The sequence below is a fragment of the Peromyscus maniculatus genome, chromosome 9 (genome assembly GCF_049852395.1).
Source record: "Peromyscus maniculatus bairdii isolate BWxNUB_F1_BW_parent chromosome 9, HU_Pman_BW_mat_3.1, whole genome shotgun sequence".
NCBI classification, from domain to species: Eukaryota; Metazoa; Chordata; class Mammalia; order Rodentia; family Cricetidae; genus Peromyscus; species Peromyscus maniculatus.
The window spans coordinates 33,763,284-33,783,847 of NC_134860.1; the positions used below are offsets into that span (position 1 = coordinate 33,763,284).

Genomic DNA, 20,564 nt, shown 5'->3' on the forward strand with positions numbered 1-20,564 from the left:
TTCTCACAGATCAATCTCTGTCCAACACCACAGGGCTCTCTACGAGTTTAGCCTGTGGCTTCTTCAGCTGTCACAGCCTACTAGTACTCAGCCCCAATCAGACAGGAATGATAAAATTTCCATAGCGCGGGAATGGAGATTAGCTAGTCTTCAAAGAGGAGCCTGACAGTATCAAATGCTGGCTTTGAAATCAGGCACTCAAGTGCTGGGACTTAGTGTCAACTTCTGCCACCCAGCCCAGACACACCATGTTTCTTCCAGTGTTTGTGGAGACTGCCGCCACCACACCTGTGGAGGAACTAGTATTCTTAGAGATGCGAGGCCGCTGCTTGGGAGGAGGTTTGCAGACCATGCTCAAGCATCATGAGGTTAACCAAGCAGAAAAGCCAGGATCAGACGCCCAGGCTGACCCAAGGGCTGAGCTACCTATGTGGTCTCCACTATAAAGTGAATGGGGGGAAGCCAGAATCCAGTAAGCAAGAGCTGAGCTCCACAGACCCTTGGGACATGAGCTGTTCTTGGGGGATCACATCTTCCCAGAGTGGTGGGGACTCTGAAGGTCAAGGACATGATAATGGAAGGACAGATTTCTCTATACCATTGGCAGACACCCCTGTTCAGTTATCAAGTACTGAGGTCCTAGAGGGTGGGAACGTAGGGTCACAGTGTGGGAGCCCATTTTCAGGTTTCCTTAGTGGCTTTAACCAGCAGGTCCACATAGAGAGGATGATTAGGACCACAGCCTGAGTGTAGATGTCTGAGATGGTCTGAACTTGGCTGTGCTGGGGGGAGGTCTTCTGCTCCACCCCTTGGCATCTCTATAAATACCGTAGGGCAGAGACAGTCAGGGCCCTGTGGAAAAGGTTCCAGGCCCTTTCAAGGCTATCCTATATTGTCTGTTTATCTCCACACTCTAAATCCTTCTATCTATTATTTCCTCCTGCTCTCACTCAAGAAAACTCTGGGGAACTGTGGGGGGGATGGGTAGCTGCCCCGCATCACAGGATTGTGACCTGCCCTGTCCTCAGGGTCTTGTGATCTGTTTGGAGGTGACTGGAATGAAGAAGCCCGCTAGGCCAAACACTGGCTGTTCTGGAGGAGAGGGGAAGGAGACAGGGAGGGCCTTGTGGGCCCCTGAGCCCGTACCGTGATGTCGTGGTACAGCGACTTGCCGTACATCCTCTTATACTCTGCTCGGATATCCAGGAGGTCAAACTCGCTGCGAGACACCATGATGCGAATCAGGGTCCGGTCTTTTGTTCCTGCTCCCTGAAGACACAGTATGCACATGAGGCTTCTCACCCTCCCACCTTCCCGGAGGCCCCAATCCCTCCATACCTTCTACATTCAGCCCGCTGTGGACCCCTTAGACCCGGGGGTTTTAAGGTGTCTTGGATTAGGGCCCCCTGCACCCAAGAGCTACATACCCGCATAGCCTTGTTGAGCCTTTCAGCAAAGAAGGCGGGGGTGTTCTTCAGGCATTTCACTACAGGAGAAACACAGCATAAGGGCTGTAGGATACAGCCGGGCACACACTACCTCAGTGTCCCCCTAGGAAGCCTGGACATCCAATCTGACACCACCCATCCACTTCTCCTCCTGCTGGCAGTGATCCCGAGAATGTGGCTCCACACAAGTAGGACCATCAACTGCTTGGCATCACTGAGCAAAAACCACTGGGACTATGCAGAGTGGGGTAGGGGCTTAATGAGAAGAGGTACCAACCTCACGGGTGCCTAGGCATGAGGGGTCCAACAGAAAGACCCTCGTGGAAAAAGGGAGGCCAAGAGAATGCGGTGTTTTTCTCAGGCCATGCGGGGAAATGAGGATCCACTGCCTGTTCTACACTAGTCAGAAAGAGCCAAGAAAAACATACTAAAGGAAATGGGCAAATTGATGTCCCCCACCCCCAGGTGAGGATAAAGAAAGGTGGCAGGATATAGGGCAAGAACCCAACTCCTCATTACGGGGAGGTTCCCGGAGCCTCCAAGACCTGCTGCAGAGGGCACAGTGCTGTAAGAGGCACTCCCCATGCTGGAAGCTCGGCCAGCATTCCCTAGAATGGGCCCTGTTTAGCTGTTGCAAGTAAAAAAAAAAAAAAAAAAAAAAAAAAATCTTTCCATGTGCTTCCATCAGAGTGCTGATAATTGCCTTCAGGGATGTATTTTTAGAGGAAACTTGGCAGGATGTGAGTCACCTTCCTCCAGGAGAGCAGCTGGACAGGCCCCCACTGAGGCCCACACCGGAGCTCCGTTCTGCAGAGCTGCACTGCAAACACAAGACCCCTCCGTCCTAGAGGCCGGGAACTCACGGACTCCCACCAGCCAGATGGTCCAGATTAGCAAGCTCAGACTCTGTGGTTCCCTCACTACACCACCTTCAACCGCAGGACACTGAGCACCCAGATTAGGGCCCACACTGCCCAGTGGGCGGGCAGGCAGGCAGGCAGGCAACCCAAGCTCCAGACACCTACCCACAGCCAGCATGCCCTGCTCCAGGTCCCCGGACATCTCCCGGCAGATGCTCTTCTCAATGTCTCGCCCCGTCATCCTCTGATACTCATTGAAAACTAGCAGGAAAATAGAAGGGATGTGTCATAGTCCGAATCACATTCTCTTAAATTTCCATGTGGCAGTCCTGACCCTCAGCACCTCAGAATACGTATTAAAACAATGCCATGATGGCAGGCCTTGAGTTAAGCTAACCGGAGGTCAGGTATGTGTGTGGACTGACAAAGCTTGGCTTGAGATGGCTTGACTTAAGGTCTTTTGCCTTTTCCTTTCCACACACAACCACAGCTCTCTCCAAGTCCCATTAAGCACTCAGCACTTTATAACCAACACAAATCTGCAGTAGAGGACTCCACCCTGCCGTATGCCAATGTGTTTGAGTTTAGTTAAATCACACTGGGCTGAAGTACAATTTTCACTACATCAGGCATAATAAATGCATTTCTGTTTTTTGTGTGTGATAAAGTCACATCATATAAACCCTTGAGCTTCAAGGGATTCCCCTGTCTCAGCCTCTCAAGCAGCTAGGACTACAGATACATGTCACTATATCTAGCTATAAGTGTATTTTTTGACTTGTGACATTTTCACATGGGTTTGTTGGATAGCACGTCATCACAAACTGAGGAACGTCTATGTAGAAAGAGACCACGTGGGGACACAGAATGAGGAGACTCATCTAGAGAGAGGCCTCAGAAGAAACCAATCCTGACAGGCTTACCAGTGTCCAAAACTCTAAGAAAACACATTCCTGTTGCTTAAGCCCAGCCTACAGTAAGCCCAAAGCAGAGAGGACACACGGACACATGCGTGTACACACACACACACACACACACACACACACACACACACACACACACACACACACACACGAACGAACTGCCTCTCTTTCATTCTGCCATGGACAGCCTGGCTGCCCTAGCAAAGCTCACAAGAAGCCACACCCTCAGCCTTAAGTCTGGTACGAGGCCTGATGCCCTTCAGTCAGATGATTCCTTTATCAGGGCAGTTGGTCTGCTTACCCATCCTGACCCACACACTGCTCTCAAATCTAAATCTCCACATTCCTAGCCCGTGCCCCTCAGGACCCACTCAGACACAACCCGCATGGTTCTGTCATGCCGAAAACCTTTAATTATCAACTCAGGAGCTGCTGAGTGCCACGGAACAAGCTGTTGGCTCCCTCGAGAAGGAGCCGTGCTAGACCCCACTGATGGACGCTAGAGAGTCGGTTTCAAGAACGTGGCCCCTGAGAGGCTCCCGTGCTTCAGTAGCTGGCACTGCATCAGTGTATATAACAATGTGCTGGCGGACTCGGTGATATAATGAGAGACAGAGAAACAGCATAGCCAGGTGTTGGGGGCGGGGGGGGGGGGGGGGGCACCTGCCTTTAATCCCAGTTCTCAGAAAGCAGAGGCAGACAGATCTCTAGGAGTTCGAGGCCATCCTGGTCTACATAGCCAGTTTCAGGCCAGCCAGGGTTACTCAGAGAGACTCTGTCTCAAAAAACAAAAACAAACAAACAAAATAGAGCACATAAAGTTGAGAAGAAAAAGTGGAGCCTGGATAGGAGAGGGGACGGAGGTCAACTTGCTCGAAACATATTTACATGGATATACGAAATTCTCGAACAATAAAAAAGACAATGAATACATGTTGATGAGCCCATGTTCACCCACGCTCTTATCACAGTGGCAGGAAGTTAAAAAGCATGCCCTGGGGACAGGGCTCAAGCCCAAACTCTGCACTGGCCTCATGCCAATCCTGAGATTGACTGAGGGAATACCTCTCCCCTCCTGTGTGCCTGGGTTAGATTAGAGGCCTGGGGTGTGAACTGGGATCCTCACCTCCCTCCTACCCTGCAGCTCCTACAGTCTTTCCCAGCTGTCCTCGGCTCTGATTCCTCACCTTCTGCCCACAGGAGCCTTTGGACACAGCAGACCATGGCTTCCTTTTATCCAGGCCCTCCCATCTTCAAACCACTGCTCTCCCAAGGCCTCAGACACTTGACCCCTCACAGGCCCAAGACCTCTCCTGACTTCCGGGCTCATCGGCACAACTATCTTCCTGATGCCATTGTCCCCAATGTCTCCTCCATGCACAGCTCCTAATCTCAGCTGAGGGCCACTGTTTTTCCACTCACTCAGCTGATAGAATCCCTCTGTCCTCCTAGGCCGTCTCACTCCGACACACCACGTCCAGCTTACCAACAAGCAGGTTGGACCCTGGTCCCGTCGACTCCAACTCCCTATCCAGGCTACCACCAACTCCTAAGTCACTGTATGGCTTTCTCCCAGATCCCCAGCTCAACTGTGGATCCTTCACCTTCCTTTCTTCACACTGAGGCCCACGGTTACCTAGGGGAATCTGGGAGCATGATGTCTGCAAGCTGAAGGAAGGAGATGTGTTTCCCTGAGGACCCTCCTGTGACTTCCGATCCTGTGACACCTAACTCCCTAGACCATCAGCAGAGCTGTCCGCCACCTCTGACCCCACCCACCTCCTGCTACCGTATCCCCTTGGCTCTGCCTGGGCCATGCTGGAAGCCCAGCAGGGTCTTTGCAACTATCTCCCTTAGGGCTTTTAATCTCACAGCCTTATACCAGAGAGGACTGCCCCAGCCCCTCCCTCAGCTCTACCCCTCCACCTTCTACCCGTTTCCAGTCCATTCTTCTTCTCTACATATTGGCTACCAGCTCCAGACTGTACTATTGGTCTCCTGACATGAAGCTGAACCCATGAAAACAGTCTACACCTCTCCGCCACTTGATAAGACAGAAACCCACATCCATGTGTTCAACAAGCTAAGTAAACGTTACCCAGCACTGCTGTGATGAATGTGTTCTCGTTGCGTTTTGCTTTTTCTTGTTACTGGGGGGAAAGGCACATGCCATGTGTCTGAAGGTCAGAGGACATTGTGCTTTCCCTGCCAGACCCCTGCTTTCCCCACTCTGACATTCCTTATTTCGGTGCATGGCAGTCCAAGTCCTCACCTTTGCCCTACAAGCAAGGTCTGCAGGAAACTTCCCATAGTGCCTTTTAGTGCAGAGGACATCAGCCAAACATTCTGCAGGCTTCTTCTCCACATCACGTCCTGTGTACCCTCATCTAAGTGACCCAGGACTGTCTTACCTGCCACCAGATGGGCCCGGCTCCGGGAGCATAGAATCGCATTGAACTTGGACTCATCTGTTCCTAGGCGGTTCTCCCCGGCTGCATACAGCTCCTGGATGGGGAGGAAGATGCATGTGTGTAGCAAGCACCACCTAGGTCCTGGGCTCAGATCACGTAGGCAGCATCTAGCTCTGTGAAGCAAGCCCAGCGGGGAAGGACAGGGCCCTGGCAGTGGGAGTACAGGTTGGCTGAACCCTGTAGGCTCTGCTCGCCCCGGCAATCCATATCCTCTCCTGTCTGTGTGTGGCACAGAGGATTCTGAGTCCAGAGCCCAGCACCCAGAGGAGGGAAGAGAAGCCTGGACTTGGGTCCTAGCTCAGAAGCAGCTTGCAGAGGGATGCTGGGCAGGGCTCTGGCTCCCGAGTCTCGATCTCCTCATTATGACAATGTAAGGATTAGATCTGACTTGAGGTCATGACCTTGAAGCCCAAGAGGCCACACGGGAAAAACGGTGAGTGGGAAAGCTAGAAGGGACCCTAGCCAACTCCTTAGGAGCAGCACTTCTCAGCAGTAGGAAGGAATGCAGGCCGTGGCTGACAGACCTACATCTCAGGAGAAGCCAGCTGCCAGACTCCTATGTGACATTTCCCAAACATGGAGAGCAGCTCCCCCACCAATAAGATCACATGGATGATGATGACTATCACACTTAAAAACCAATTACAAAATTACAAGCTGGGCAGTGGCAGCACACGCCTTTAATCCCAGCACTCACTCGGGAGGCAGAGGCAGGTGGATCTCTGTGAGTTCAAGGCCAGCCTGGTCTACAGAGCAAGTTCCAGGACAGTAAGAGGTACACAGAGAAACCTTGCCTCGGAAAAACCAAAAAAAAAAAAAACTAAACAAAAACCAAAAACCAGTCACCGGAACCGGAACGGAGAGACAGCTTAGCAGCAAATCCAATACCCTCTTCCGACTCCCCACTGGGCACGGGGTATACACATGGTTCACGAACATGCATGTGGGCAAAACATTCATCAACATAAAAATAAATCTTTAAAAAAAAATTCCAGATGTGGGGCTTCGTCCGGTCCTTTCTCCATGCTTCATTACATATATCATGTTCACTGAAATGGGCACCAACTTAGCCACTTTTAAAACCTCTGAAGGGTTGAGCCCCGAATACTTGCCGATCTGCAACCTTGCCCCAGACCTCTCTAAGATGCCTTCCAGGCCTCAGACAGTCATGGAAATTAAGGGCACTGATGCCCCAGGACACCCTCGGGTTGAGACCCCTCAGGTCAAGGTGAGTCTGAGCAGGTCGGGAAGGGAGAAGGGAGGGCAGGAGCCATCCTTTCCGGGAAGGTTGGGGGAGGTCCGGTCACCCCGCTAAGAAGACAGGACAGTCGGAACTGCCCAGCAGACAGGACAAACTCACTCAGAAAGGAATTCGGATGCCTGAACTTTGCCCCTTTTGTCTCCAACTCAAGGTGACAATGGGTGACAGCACATTTCTAGGCCCACAAACTCAGAAGCTGGGCAGACCGGTACCTTCACACACCTAGTAGTACCCACATGGGAAAGGACCCAATCATGTGAAGCGCCAGACCCCTGTGATCGGCAACTGCTGCGGCTTTATTACCCTGCTGTCCCCCTCCCAGGTGGGAGACTCAGAGGGCTGGATGCCCTGTCCAATGTCAAGTATCCGAGCGCCTCAGAAACCCACGGCACGTGGAACCCACCAGTGCCTACTGCTCTTCCCATCCCTGGGCACCTACGCCACAAAGCAGCAGGTGTGACCCAGCTCTGGTTCAGCAAGCCCATGGTGGCACCCTGCCAGCCACCACACTCACCTGGACATCTCTCTGGACAAGGGACATGTCCACGTTCGTGCTCTCATCACGGTTTCCCTGGAAGGAAGGAGGCTGTAAGGTCAAGCCACTTTTTTGAAGACCACCTCCCCCGCTCCTGACTCATCTGCCAGTGCTTTGATGTCCCCCCCCCCTGCCCCGCTTCCCCCCAACTCTTGCCTTCCAATCCCCTCTCTAATGTCCTGTTGTGAGGAAGGTACCTGAGAGAGAGAGATGAGAAGCCGTTGGAAGTGTCCTGATGTGTCACTTCGAATGGCCTCCTCCAGAGTCTTTTTGAATTCTGAAAGACACACACCAGGGTCTACCCTATAGGCCTGCTTCCTCTAAAGACAGTTAACAGGGAACACTGGCAAGACAAGGGTCCATGGATCTCGGGCTGGAAGTGACAGGGTGGTCCATCCAACCTTCCAGGCTCATGTAAGTTTATGACTCCAAGGCTGACTTGGCCTCTAGTCAGGCTTGGCCCAAACCCCACTCAAGATCACCCTCCCCACCCCCCTACCCTGCTTCCCAACCACAGGCACCTGCCCCGTATATAAACAGCATACAGGGCAGGGCTCTGGGTCAAAGCCCAGAGAGCTGGGCGTGAGAGGAAACAGGGGATAAGGGAGCCAGTGACAGGAAACAAGGGACAAGGAGGCAAAGGACTAAGAGGCCATGGAAGAAGGAGGTGTGGCCAGTGCCTAGGAAGCAAAACCGTCTGTGAAGAGCAGAGAGGCCAGGGAGCTTCCAACCTGTTTTGTAGGCTCTGTTTATCTCCCTGATGTGTTCGTTACTTCGGGAAGCGAGGATTTCAATCAGGCAGGCCTCATCAGTACCGGCCCCCTATGGTAGCAGAGAACATAACAGATCTCTTGTTGGTGACCGGGCCCTCACTGGCATCCAGGAAGGACATCAGCCACAGAGGCCCCCAACACAGACACACACACACCCCACTCACGCCTGAGGAGCCAGCTCCCCTCCCAGCCCTAGACAATGAGCTAAGGACAATGTAGGGTCACCCCATGCACCAGGAAACTGAAGGAGAGAAGAGGGAGTGTGCAGTGACTAGCCCACGCCACACCCTGCTGGGTCAGGCTGAGGTACAGAACAATGTCTGTTTCTTCCAGGTTCGGGCTCTGAGATAACAAACAGACGTGGGGAAAGTCCGAAAGAAAGATCATAACGGATGTGAAAAAAGCTAGAGTCCTGGGTGAACTGTCTGGAGACATCTAGGAAAAGAAGCCAGACAGGACAAAAGGAATGTCTGTGGTCAGGGCAGCAGGAAGGTGGAAGACAGGGTCAGAGCCTGGCTCTTATATCAGTCTGAATCTTGGCTCTACAGCCTACTGTGTGACCTCAGGCAAGGTGCATAACTTTTTGTGCCAAGTTTCTTGTCTATGAAGGGAGTGAACGGGTACCTACCTCCCAAGGAGTCCTTAATGGGGCTAAATGGGCTAGTTTGTGAAGAACATCTAGCTGGCACGGTATTGTTATGATTACCACTGCCAGCATGCTACCAACTTTCAAAGGATGTGCGTGTTCGCACCTTACCCAAAGCTCCCTGCATGTTCTGAAAGAACATCCACTGTCTCCACTCATGGGTGCTCAGGTACACAACAGCTATTCAGCACAGCTGGCTTCCTGTGATGCTCTAGCATTCCACCAACTTCTCCTAAAGCTGCAGGAGGTGGGTTCTGACCACGCCCAGGCCCAGGCCACTGCCATCCTGTCTGCCCTGAGCACCTTCTAGACTATAGCGGGCACTGGGTTTCAGGCAGTCTTCTCTCTCTTCCAGACCACACACAGATCTCTCAGACTCTAGTGGCGGTGGAATCTGTGCCCAGCATGCCTCTGAGCATGCCTCTGAGCAGCTCCATCAGGGTGCCTGAAGAGGGACCCTCTACTCACAGGATACATGCAGCCACGTGGCTGTAGAGCTGCCCCATGGTCAAAATCTACTAGACCCAGGGAGCCAGAGAGCCCAAGCTAAGCTGCAGGAAAAGGCCCCGTGTGGAATTTGGTTCTTCCAGAGCTGGATGTCTGGGAGGTTGACAGGTGTGGGGACAGACATCTCTGGATACAGCATAGGACAGACACAGCAGTCAGGAGAGCAAGCTGGTGCTCAGGAAGTGGTGGAGACAGACCTAAGAGAAATCTGTCTTGCTGCGTCCTAGTACTAGCCCTACCTCTCCCCACCCCCACCCGCGTCTCTTCCTCTGCGGCTCTGGCTCCTCAGACATGTTGCTGCTATTTGCCTGCAACAGTTCTACTGAATGAGAATGATCTACAACAGCCTTGGGCCCTCTGTCATCAGTGTCCTCCACACCCCCAGTCTGGGCACTTCTGGAGATGGAGGCACAGATACTCCCTGTGAGGAAGAGCATGCTACCCGCCTCTTCGAAAAACTACCATGCGCTCCTTCTATAGCTCATGGGCTGCAGCCAGGAATGCCCGGAAGTCAGGCTAGGCAGCAACTGGTAAGTGGGTAACACATCACCCAGTCCTCTTCTGCCTGGGCTGCGGCTATGCCTCCACGTGAAGGCAGGCACCCACAGGCACCAGGACACACCTTGATGGCTTCCTTTATCTCATAGACATCAAACAGGACCGGGGTCTTCATCAAGGCCAGGATAGTCTTCTCAAAGTTTCCTGACAGTTCTGATTTCAGGTCTTTGATCAAATCCTGGTTGGACAGTCAAACAAACAAAATCCACAGGTGAAGAGTACTACAGAAGATGGGCCTGGCAGCATCAGGACCAGCCATGGGGAGAGGCCTGGGTAGAGCACTAACATATTCAGTAGTTATGTATTTTACCTAAAACTCAAAACCCCAGAAGCCTAAAATACAACCCCCGTAAGCCTTTTCCACCAAAGCTCTTACATCAGCTAAACCTCCCAGGATCCCCTGAAAGCAGAGGAGGAGAAAGAGAGGCTGGGTAGGGGAGAAATGACCTATCTACAGACTTGTCTTGGCAACTCTAAGCAAGCTTGCTGTCCATCCTGGAGATCTAGTCCTAGGAGGCCCCAGTTCCTGGGAGAGCCGAGTGAGTGGGCCTGGAGCTATGCTGGTTGTAGGCCCTGGAGCTGGGCTCGGGAGAACCAGGCCTCGGTGGTCTTCCTGCATTCCCCTCTGCTCCTCACCTTGCCATAGGCTGTCTTGAAGGACAGGAGGATCTGCTGCCGCTGCTTGTTAGAACGGCTCCCTAGGCAGTCGATGATGGCCTGTTCATCCGTGCCTAGGAAAGAGAAGGGAGCAGGCAATCTATAGGTTATGAGGATGCTCTGTTGCTCTGTGGCCATGGACTCTCCCAGCCTAGTGCCTCCCACTCATTCTCCTGGGCATCTTCCATCTCCCTGGCCAGGCTTGTCTGCCCTCCCACACAGTGGACTGCCCAGGGAACTAGGGGCACAGGTAGGGTTGGAGTCAGTTTGGTCTCTGTCTGTGAGCCCGGGCTGTCCTGGATCTCACTCTGTAGACCAGGCTGGCCCGGAACTCACAGGGATCCACCTGCCTCTGCCTTACTCGGGTGTCTTACCAAAGCCCTTCATGGCCTTCCGAAGGACCTCAGCATCTCGCAAGGGGTCAAATCCAGAAGCATCTGTGATGGTCCCTCGGTTTCCAAACTACTCAGACAAACAGCCACAGGTAAGATGACCCGCCCATGCATGCCACCCAAAGGTGCACGACTCTTCCACCTCCTCCTACGCCCCAAATACCCCTTCTCTGAGAGCTGAGGCACCTGAGCGAAACCTGAAGTCATAAGCAGCCCCAAGGCATGCATCGATGGTGCTGTTTAGGAAGTGGCTTCTGGAAGGGTATTAGGTCACTAGGAGTGGAAGAGGCCCTTGAAGGGGATATTGGGCCCATGCCCCTTCCGTTCCTTGCTTCCTGTCTGCTGTGAGGTAGTCAGTCGGCTTTGGTTCACCAAGTGCTCCCTGCCACAATGTTCTGCCCCACCACAGGCCCACAGTGACAAGGCCTAGCAGCCGAAGTCCACCTTTCTCCTGTTAGGGTGTGTTTCCCTCAGGTATTTCTACACGGGCTTGCTGTGGCCTGGTGAGTGATCTTTCTAGTGGCCAGTACGTGTGCTTATCAAGGCCATAAGGAGGCAGAGCAGAGAGGAGGGAGCAAGGGTGGGCAGCGGGAAGAGTGGGCAGCGGGGCGAGTGGGAAGAGCGGGCAGGGGTGCAGAGTGGGCAGGGGTGCAGAGTGGGAAGAGCAGGCAGGAGTGCAGAGTGGGAAGAGCGGGCAGGGGTGCAGAGTGGGCAGAGTGGGCAGGGGTGCAGAGTGGGAAGAGCGGGCAGGGGTGCAGAGTGGGCAGAGTGGGCAGGGGTGCAGAGTGGGAAGAGCGGGCAGGGGTGCAGAGTAGGAAGAGCGGGCAGGGGTGCAGAGTGGGCAGAGTGGGCAGGGGTGCAGAGTGGGAAGAGCGGGCAGGGGTGCAGAGTGGGCAGGGGTGCAGAGTGGGAAGAGCGGGCAGGGGTGCAGAGTGGGAAGAGCGGGCAGCGGTGCAGAGCGGGCAGGGGTGCAGAGTGGGAAGAGCGGGCAGGGGTGCAGAGTGGGCAGGGGTGCAGAGTGGGAAGAGCGGGCTGGGGTGCAGAGCGGGCAGGGGTGTGAGGGTAGGAATGGGAGCAAGAGGAGGCAATGGGCCCCGTTTGAAAGCAGTCAGGCAGCACATACCGCCAGCCCTGCGTTTGGCTGGTTTCGCCATGTAACCATGACAATGAATTCTAGGCCCTGCAAACATGAACTGATCTCCAGAAGGAGCCAAGGTAAACCCTGGAAGAACTGCCTATCTTCTGTCCTCAGGGAAGACTCTGAGAATCCTTCACAGTTGTCTAGGAGCCACAGGAGGGGCCTACTGGGCATGAGACTGGCAGCCTCGGGACCGAGGTCACGTGAGGAGCAAGCATCAGGGCAGTGCTTCCAGACCTGAAGGAACGTGCCCCGGGGTGGGGAGCGCGAGAGAAATCAGCACCGTTTGCTAAAACAGCGTGTTGTAGCTGGAGGCCTGAGGCTTCCCTTTGTTCCTTCAATCCCCCAAGGCCTTGCCGGTGGACCAGAGTCCAGCCTTTGAACTTAGTTTGGGTAGTGCTCACCTGGGCTGGAGGCACAGCAGGGGTGACAGTACTGGATCCTGAGTATCCCGGGTAACTTGGCACTGGCTGTTGCCCAGGGGGTGGCATTGGTGACTGTCCAGGATAGGTCATTGGAGGCTGTCCAGGATAGGCCCCTGGGGGCTGCTGTCCAGGGGGTGGCATGGGCTGGCCAGGCACAGGGGCCCCTGGGTGTGCTGGATATGAGGGCATCCCAGGGGGTGGGTTTCCCCCTGGGGGTGGATACATTCCATAGGGAGGGACAGGCTGCTGGGCCGGAGGGGGCTGCCCAAAGCCACCAGGGGGGACGGGAGGATAGCCACCCCCAGGAGCTCCGGGATACAAGTTTGGCACGTTGGCTCCTCCAAACGTCCCAGACATGTTGGCTGCCTGCCAAGGACACAAAGCAGAGCCTGAGACTCATAGGCCCAGAAAGGTCGGCACCGTCTATCTACCCTCCTCCCCTTATGGAGTTCTGCAATGGCTCTTAAGTAAGGAGCTCACTACCAGAACCCCCGACACACACACACACACACACACACACACACACACACACACACACACACACACACCACACAGTACTATGTATACCTACTAATGGACGCAAGCACCACTATCAGTCCTGCCCCCACCCCAAAGGGGACAAGAAGGGCAATCCCACCATGGATGATGGGTACACTTGCTCAGTGAGCGGGGCAACTGGACTCTGACATGGATCGCTCTGTACGCTAATCAGAATCTCCACCCCTTCTGCAGTTAGAAACATGGAAGACGAGGCTGCTTCTTCCAACCAAGACTAATTGGGCACAGCTAACCACTCAAGGATCCAAAAGGTACCAGGGCCCCTTCTGCAGGCAGGGGGTGGCCCCATCACACTAGTCTGCTAACAGTCAATGGAGGTAGGTGGGGCTGGAGTGGGTTTGCACGTGCCCAAAACAGAAGACTGGATCCTCACAGCTCAGCCTCTGATGCTCAGTGCGAAACGGGTCCCACCATCCCATCCCTCACTTCTCCTCTTCAACCACCAACCCCTGCTATTCTCTGTCCTCAAGCTCATCAGGCCCATGGGTACCCCAAGAACTGGTGGTCCCTAGACATTCTCATAGCACATTTCTCTACCATGTCAGATCTTTGTTCAAGGTCCTTTTTCCTGTCCCATCTTAAGGTCTTTAGTCTACACTGTGCCCCCAGCACCTCTTTAATCATATTATTATTATCTCCCCTCCCCCTCGGCCCTGTGCTAGGGATTGAACCTATGGCCTCAGACCTTATCTGCAAGCACTCTAACATTGACCATTATATCCCCATCTCTCTTTTTACTTCTTATTTTGAGGCAATGACTTACTAAGTTGCCCAGGCTGGCCTTGAACTTGGGATTCTCCTGCTTCAACCTTTCAAGAAGCTAAGATCATAGGCCTATGCCGCCAGGGCCATGTATCTACTTCCCTACCTTTCTTACTCTCTTCTCTCCCTCTCTCACCCACCCTCTGCCCTGTCTTTGATTCTTCTGTTGTTGTTGTTGTTTTTAATTTATTTTATTTTTACTTTATGTGCATTGATGCTTTTCCTGCACGAGTATCTTGTGTGAAGGTGTCGGATCCCCTAGAACTGGAGTTACAGATAGTTGTGAGCCATGTGGATGCTGGGAATTGAATCCAGGTCCTCAAGAACACTGGACCACTGAGCCATCTCTCCAGCCCGAGCCTTCTGTTTTGAGGCAGGGTCTCTCTATGTTGCCCAGGCTGGGCTGGAAGTTTTAGTCCTCATGAATTCATTTACCGAATGCTCAGTGTATGCCACAATGCCCAGACACACCCGTCACTTTTCAATATCGCCATCTGGTAACTTGTTATTTTCTGTTTCTTCTCCATAGATGCTAAGTGTATTTGGACTGAGATTTATATGTGTACAGGTGCACATGGAGGCAAAGGTCACATGCTGTCTACCTTGTTTGAGACAGAATCTATCACTGGCCCTGAGACCATCATGTAGGCTAGACTGGCTATTCAGTAAGCCCAATGGATCTGCCTCCCTAGCACTGGAATTACAAGGACCATACCTGGCTTTTTTCACATGGGTCCTGGGAATTGAACTCTGGGCCTAAGGCTGATATAATAAGCACTTTACCATCTGGGCTATCTCCCCAGCCCAGAGATTGTGTTTGCTGTACTCACATGTTCCCAGTGCCTAGGACTGGGCCCAACATAAATTTGGGTGTCTACTAGCTGCACTGTTCCCACTAAGGGCACATTTGTTTTCTGATTATAAGACACATTCTTCTAAAAGCAAAACCACAAATAAAAACAAATACAGCCTAACCTGCCTGCTACACGGCCTCCAAATACTAACCAGAACAGCATCTGTGTGTATACACCTCCATACCTCTCCACACACACCCCCTCTTCCCTCCAGGATTTGTGCTCAGCTCGTGAGCCATTCTCAGCAAATTTCCCTGCAGGTACCAGCCTTACCCAACCTCCCAGGGCTGTAAGGACCTGAGAAGACCATCAGCTCCAAGAATCTCTTCCCCCTCGTAGCAATGGGGAAAAGTGATGCCGGGAGAGACAGGGGTGATAAGTAGATGACCCTCATATCCTAAGTTGCTGCTCAGTACCCTATGCTCACACACACAGGCATGAGGTATCTCTGGAGCCTTGGGGTCAGCAGCCTCGATCCCAGGTAACCACTAGCCCAGGGCACCTTGGCAGGGGCCTGACTTACCATGCCTGAGAGGTAGTCTTGGTTGAACTGCCCTGCGTAGTTGGCCACGTTATCCAGCCCGATGGGGGGCATGCTGGGAGGAGGGTAGGCGGCACCTCCCCAGGGACCGCCACCTGAAACATGCAACACCAAGCTCCTCAGCTCTTATGCCAGGCCCAAAGACAGGGCAGAAAGGAGGGCTGTGGGAGGGGAACGTGCTACCGGAGCCAAGCAGGGCTCAAGCCAATGTTGCTCCGGAAAGACTGGAGCAAGAGCATCAGGGGAGGAAGAGGAGCTTTCCCTTATTCCAGGGAAGAGGGCAGGTTCAGCCCTCGGTGGGATCCAGGCATTCTTTGTCCTCTCAAACCCAGCATCACGGGGTAAGAGAACACGCTTGGGCTCTGTGCTGAGCATGTGACCGCAGTGAGCTCTACGGACGCCACGGATTCTCAGATGCAGGGAAACGGGGGCCATGTCAGAGGACATGAACACCGTAAAGGACAGCAGCAAGGAGCTGGCTGGCTGTGCGTCCTGGGGCCAGGGCTCTCAACCACTCTCATTCATGTCTGCAGACAACTGGAGCCGAGGACACGTGTCACCTCAGGCTGCTGAGGTGAGGAATGAGGAGTAGACACCCGCATGGGGCTAAGGCAGCAATTCGGCCGGCCGGTGCTTGCCAGATGCATTCTTTCCCAGGGCAGCCCATGTCTGCTCTGCAGCTCCTGGGCTTTGTAAGACCCGGAGCATGCTGCTGCTGCCACCACAGCAGTGTCTGCTGGAGAAGGGACTGCTTCAGAAGGAAGACAGGTGCATTGCTGCTGCCCCACGTGGGTGGCCTCAGCCTATCACCAAGGGCTCTTGGGAGCCACAGGGAGGGGCAGACAGGAAAGGACAGGAAAGTGACCCTCCGTACTGGCCTCAGCGAGAGAGATTCCAAAATCATACTCCTTGAAACAGGGTAGGTGGCCAGAAGCAGTACTTTGGAGGACACTCCTACCGGCTGTCACTGCCTGTCGTTAGTAGTGGGGACAGTCGAGGGAGGGAAAGAACCTTGAAGCTACTTCACAAAGGAGCAAGAGTCAGAGTGCAGCAGGCCTCTGTCCACTTGTCAGCTAATAAGGCTCTCCCAGAACCAGCCAATTCAGGCCTCTCTAGCCCCTGTTCTAGTGGGTGAGCCTTCTGGGGAGTAAGAGAACCAGACTTTACCTTTTTGCACAAAGGACGCACCCAGGTCCTCTTACCTGGAGCCGCTGGAGGGTAACCACCAGCAGGTGGAGGGTAGCCTGGGTAGCTCATGGTTAAGGCTGGAAGAGAAGAGAAAGTGCATTCAGATTACGCTGAGGATGCTTCCCCTGAGGCCTGCTGGCATCTGCTTCTTAGGAGCACGACCCATTGCCAGGCCCCCCACCCAAGGCATTAGCTCCCCATGCTCCAGTGCAATCCAATCCACGCCTCCCTGCTGGACCTCCAGGTAGGTCAGGCCCACCCCCAAGGACACAGGAGGGTGCGACTCCACGAGCCAGCTACTGTTTCCTTGACAGCTGCTCCCCCAGGCCTGGTTTCTGTCTCCATCGACAAGGGTACACAGCGTTTGGCGTCTGGTCTGCTCTGACATCATATTCTAGATAGAGCATTGCCTCGGACTCCATGTCCACTTGTCTCATCTTCCTGACCTTATCACTCTCCTTCCCACAGCAGAGAAACCCTGTTTCCCTGCACCCCATCTACAACCCTCAAGTTCGCCACAGCAAACCTCCCCCGACCCCACCCCCACACCGGGTCAGACTCAAGCCGAAAGTATAGACCAGCTGCCGCCCAGTCTTTAAACGGCTGATGTATGTCTTTCCTTGGCATTCCATTCTCTTAACACAAAATAACATGGTTATGTGGGAGTCATCATTCTTAGAACCAAGAGACGCCCTCAGAAGGGCCTTCAGCTTCAGAGCCCTGAATCGGGGCAGGTATCAAAGTCCAAAGAGAGGAAGAGAGTGACATGGAGATGTGGCAGTCAGGGAGGCAGATGGGACACCTGCTCTCACAGCTCTCTGTACACAGGTCGTCAGCAACGCCCCATGCCAATTAAGATGCCCAGGAGGAACAGAGATCAGCCACTACCCTGCAACCTGCCTGCACCTGCCACATAACAGCTGCTGCTGCTGCAATAAATGCAAAGGTCCAGGCCAAGGAGGAAATTCATGGCCTCAACGGTCATGGCCACAGGTTTCCTCGGAGAGCCACTCTGTTTCATACGTGGGCATCTGCATTATGCCAAGGGATTGTAAAACATCATGGGCTCCACCATCGGATTCTATTCCGAGTAAGTTCCCAGGTGATGGTATTGGATCTGGGGTCCCCACTTTAGTAACTGTCTAGAGACTATCTACTTAAAATAGTCTTGTTGTCCATCATCTCTACCTCGAAGAACTGAGTATGCTGTCCCAAGGAAACTGAAAAATTTCTTTAGGGTACCACTGGCCCCCACAAAGTGGAGCTGGCTTTCAGCCCACTTACTTTAGTCACTGGGTCCAGAGGGGACAGTAGGTAATACAACAGGAAATGAGGTGATTCCTTTGCGGTCATGGATGGGGCTAGAACCGGCAGCCTGCAGACCCCTGCCCTTTACACAGCTTTGTCTTTCTAAACTCCTATGCATGTGTGGTTCCTAAGATGTATGTAGGGCCACTCACAACTGCCTCCAGCTCCAGGGGGATCCTGACACCTTTTGGCCTCCATGGACACCTGCACAGGAATATTCACATGCACGCGTGAGCGCACGCACGCACGCACGTGCGCACGCGCACACACACACACACACACACACACACACACACACACACGCACAAATCTTCTTCATTTTTAAAGAAAGAAGGCAGAAACATACAAACCAAGAGGTGTGAACGCACATATGCACAGACCGCCCTTGGCACTAAACACAGTCCCTGGGTAATGCTAGTTACCCCTGGAAGAAAAACAGGCTGGAGGCGAAGCTCAATTTCCAGGTCCAGCCCCTACACATCCGTGATTGCCTAATAAAAGCAACTTTAAGAAAAGGTCCAGTTCAGACAGCATTTCTAACCACACGGGAAGCTACCCCTTCCATTCCACATGGCCTTGGTGGCTCTTCCAAAATAAAAATAATGCACACAGGGCTCATTCAGCTCAGGCATCCAGGACACAGGAGGATAGCCCTCCCTCCTGGGAGAGCTGTGGGAGAGTTTCCTGGCAAGAGCAGCATCGGCCTCCTGGAAAGAGCCCTGCCCCCAAGGCCCGTTCTATAGCTAATTCCATGGCAGAACTCAGTCCTGTGGTGACCTGGTTCCTTTCCTCCCACGAGACTCCGCTTCCAGTCTCTCTCTCTCTAAGGATTCATTTTCTACCTGGAATTGTTTGTACATTCTCCTCCTCCTCTTCTCCTCTGAGACTTGTCAGGACCCAAAGCCACGGGCTAGCCCAGAGATCACAGGGCAGGATGGTCACTTCCCTCCTCCCTGCAGGTAGAGCTTCCTGCTTCACTGGATGGGAACATGTGGGTTTTCTGGGTGATGGAGCCATTACTGTGAAATTTCTCTTGTGGGGCTGCCCATTTTTCCATCCCTCCTCAATCTCTGGCTACGGTGACTCACAGTGACCATCTTAGCTCTCCCTCAGCTATTTCATAACCACTGATCTGGTGCACATGGCATTATGTTCCTCTAAGTGTTATAAATGGGCCCATGGCAGACAGTCTTGAGCGGTCACCCCGAATTTCCTGCTGATATAGCCCTGTTGACACAGGCTTTCATCTGCCACTACTGGGCCCCCATCCCTTCCACGTCCCAATGCGGGCCCTTGGGCTCTGTTATGGCTTGAATCTGAAGTGTCCCCTCCAGGCTCCTAATCTGAACCCCTGTTCTCAAGATTGTGTGGTATTTTGGAAGGCTACAGAGACTCAGGAGGTGGAGTTAGCCCGAGGAAGTAGACCATTAGGGGCAGTCCTTAGGTTAGGGCCAGGCAATCTCCTGTCCTGCTTTCGTGACTTCCTAGTCCACAGTGATGGGAGGAGCCCCTGCACCCCACGTCAATACCCTTCTGTGCCATGACAGCCTAAACATCCCCCCTCTTAGATTTTCTCTCGGATATTGTGCTCACTGGGACCCAAAAGTAATTAACCCACATGGGTAACACCCTGCAGCTCACCTGCCTACTAACTCCAGGGCAGGAGTCACCAGCTCAGAGGCAGGACCTTTGGCTCTAGTCAGCAATCTAGGGACTGTACTGCCCCTTCTCAGTTCTAGCTCTCCATGACGAACGGGAACATGGTGAGCTTACTACCCAGGAGACTGCTTGCTACCTTCCAGCTGGCCAAGCCTTTCTTCTACTTTATCCTTCAGCACAGAAGGAGGGTGCATGGGTGAGAGACACTTCCCAAGGCTAATGTGACTTGGACACCCAGGCATGTCCTGTTCCATATGCCCACTTCTGACCATGGCACTCAAACATGGGACCTCACGGGAGAGTCTTTTTGCATAGGACAGACAGACACCTGGCTCCAATTCTAATAACCCTGCCTCTAGAGAACTTCTAGCCTCCAGTTCTGACTCTCTTAGGGACACTACAACAAAATCATCATCCTTCCTTCCTCACTGGGACTACATAAATGCAGCTGTGTAGATTCATCCAGCTGCGGCCCTCTCCAGCTTAACCACATGTTTCTTAGTTAGGGTTTTTCTTGTTGGGATGAAATGCCATGACCAAAAGAGACTTAGGAGGAAAGGGTTTATTTCAGCTTACACTTCCCTATCACTGTTCATCATCGAAGGAAGTCAGGACAGGAACTCAAGCAGGGCAGGAACCTGGAGGCAGGAGCTGATGCAGAGGCCATGGAGGGGTGCCTCTTACTGGCTTGCTACCCATGGCTCACTCAACTTGCTTTCTTAGAGAACCCAGGACCACCAGCCCAGGGATGATCCCATCCACAATGGGCTGGGCCTTCCCACATCAATCACTAAGAAAATGCCCCCACAGACTTGCCTACAGCCTAATCTTATTGGTGCATTTTCTCAATTGAGGCTCCCTCCTCTCTGGTGACTCTAGCTTGTATCAAGTTGACATAAAACCAGCTAGGACAAGGTGTTTCCAAAACAGACCTTTGTGGAGCATATTAAAACCTAGACTGCTGGGCCCCGCTGAGTGTAAGACTCCTCCACACATGAGAACTGCATGGAGAACTTGGAACCAAGCCTCAGGGTAATCAGTAAATTAAGAAGCCACCTTGGGGGTGGGGTGGGGTGTGGAGGCTTCCTTGGGACTGTGAA

General features: G+C 53.2%; 1 protein-coding gene across 3 annotated transcripts in view; it reads right to left on the bottom strand.

Annotated features, from left to right (window-relative positions):
• Anxa11 (annexin A11) overlaps positions 1-20,564 on the bottom strand; it is a 44,217-nt gene that overhangs the window by 1,550 nt on the left and 22,103 nt on the right. For all 3 annotated transcript variants that reach the window (XM_006991629.4, XM_042284582.2, XM_076544570.1), the window contains 13 exons: positions 16,512-16,574; positions 15,292-15,404; positions 12,574-12,960; positions 11,014-11,101; positions 10,619-10,713; positions 10,047-10,160; positions 8,230-8,320; positions 7,696-7,775; positions 7,478-7,534; positions 5,643-5,736; positions 2,474-2,569; positions 1,428-1,486; positions 1,147-1,269 (listed from right to left, as the gene is read on the bottom strand). In XM_006991629.4, the coding sequence (XP_006991691.1) occupies positions 1,147-1,269; positions 1,428-1,486; positions 2,474-2,569; positions 5,643-5,736; positions 7,478-7,534; positions 7,696-7,775; positions 8,230-8,320; positions 10,047-10,160; positions 10,619-10,713; positions 11,014-11,101; positions 12,574-12,960; positions 15,292-15,404; positions 16,512-16,566 (1,452 nt within the window). In that variant the 5' untranslated portion in view covers positions 16,567-16,574. The remainder of the gene's footprint in view (positions 1-1,146; positions 1,270-1,427; positions 1,487-2,473; positions 2,570-5,642; positions 5,737-7,477; positions 7,535-7,695; positions 7,776-8,229; positions 8,321-10,046; positions 10,161-10,618; positions 10,714-11,013; positions 11,102-12,573; positions 12,961-15,291; positions 15,405-16,511; positions 16,575-20,564) is intronic.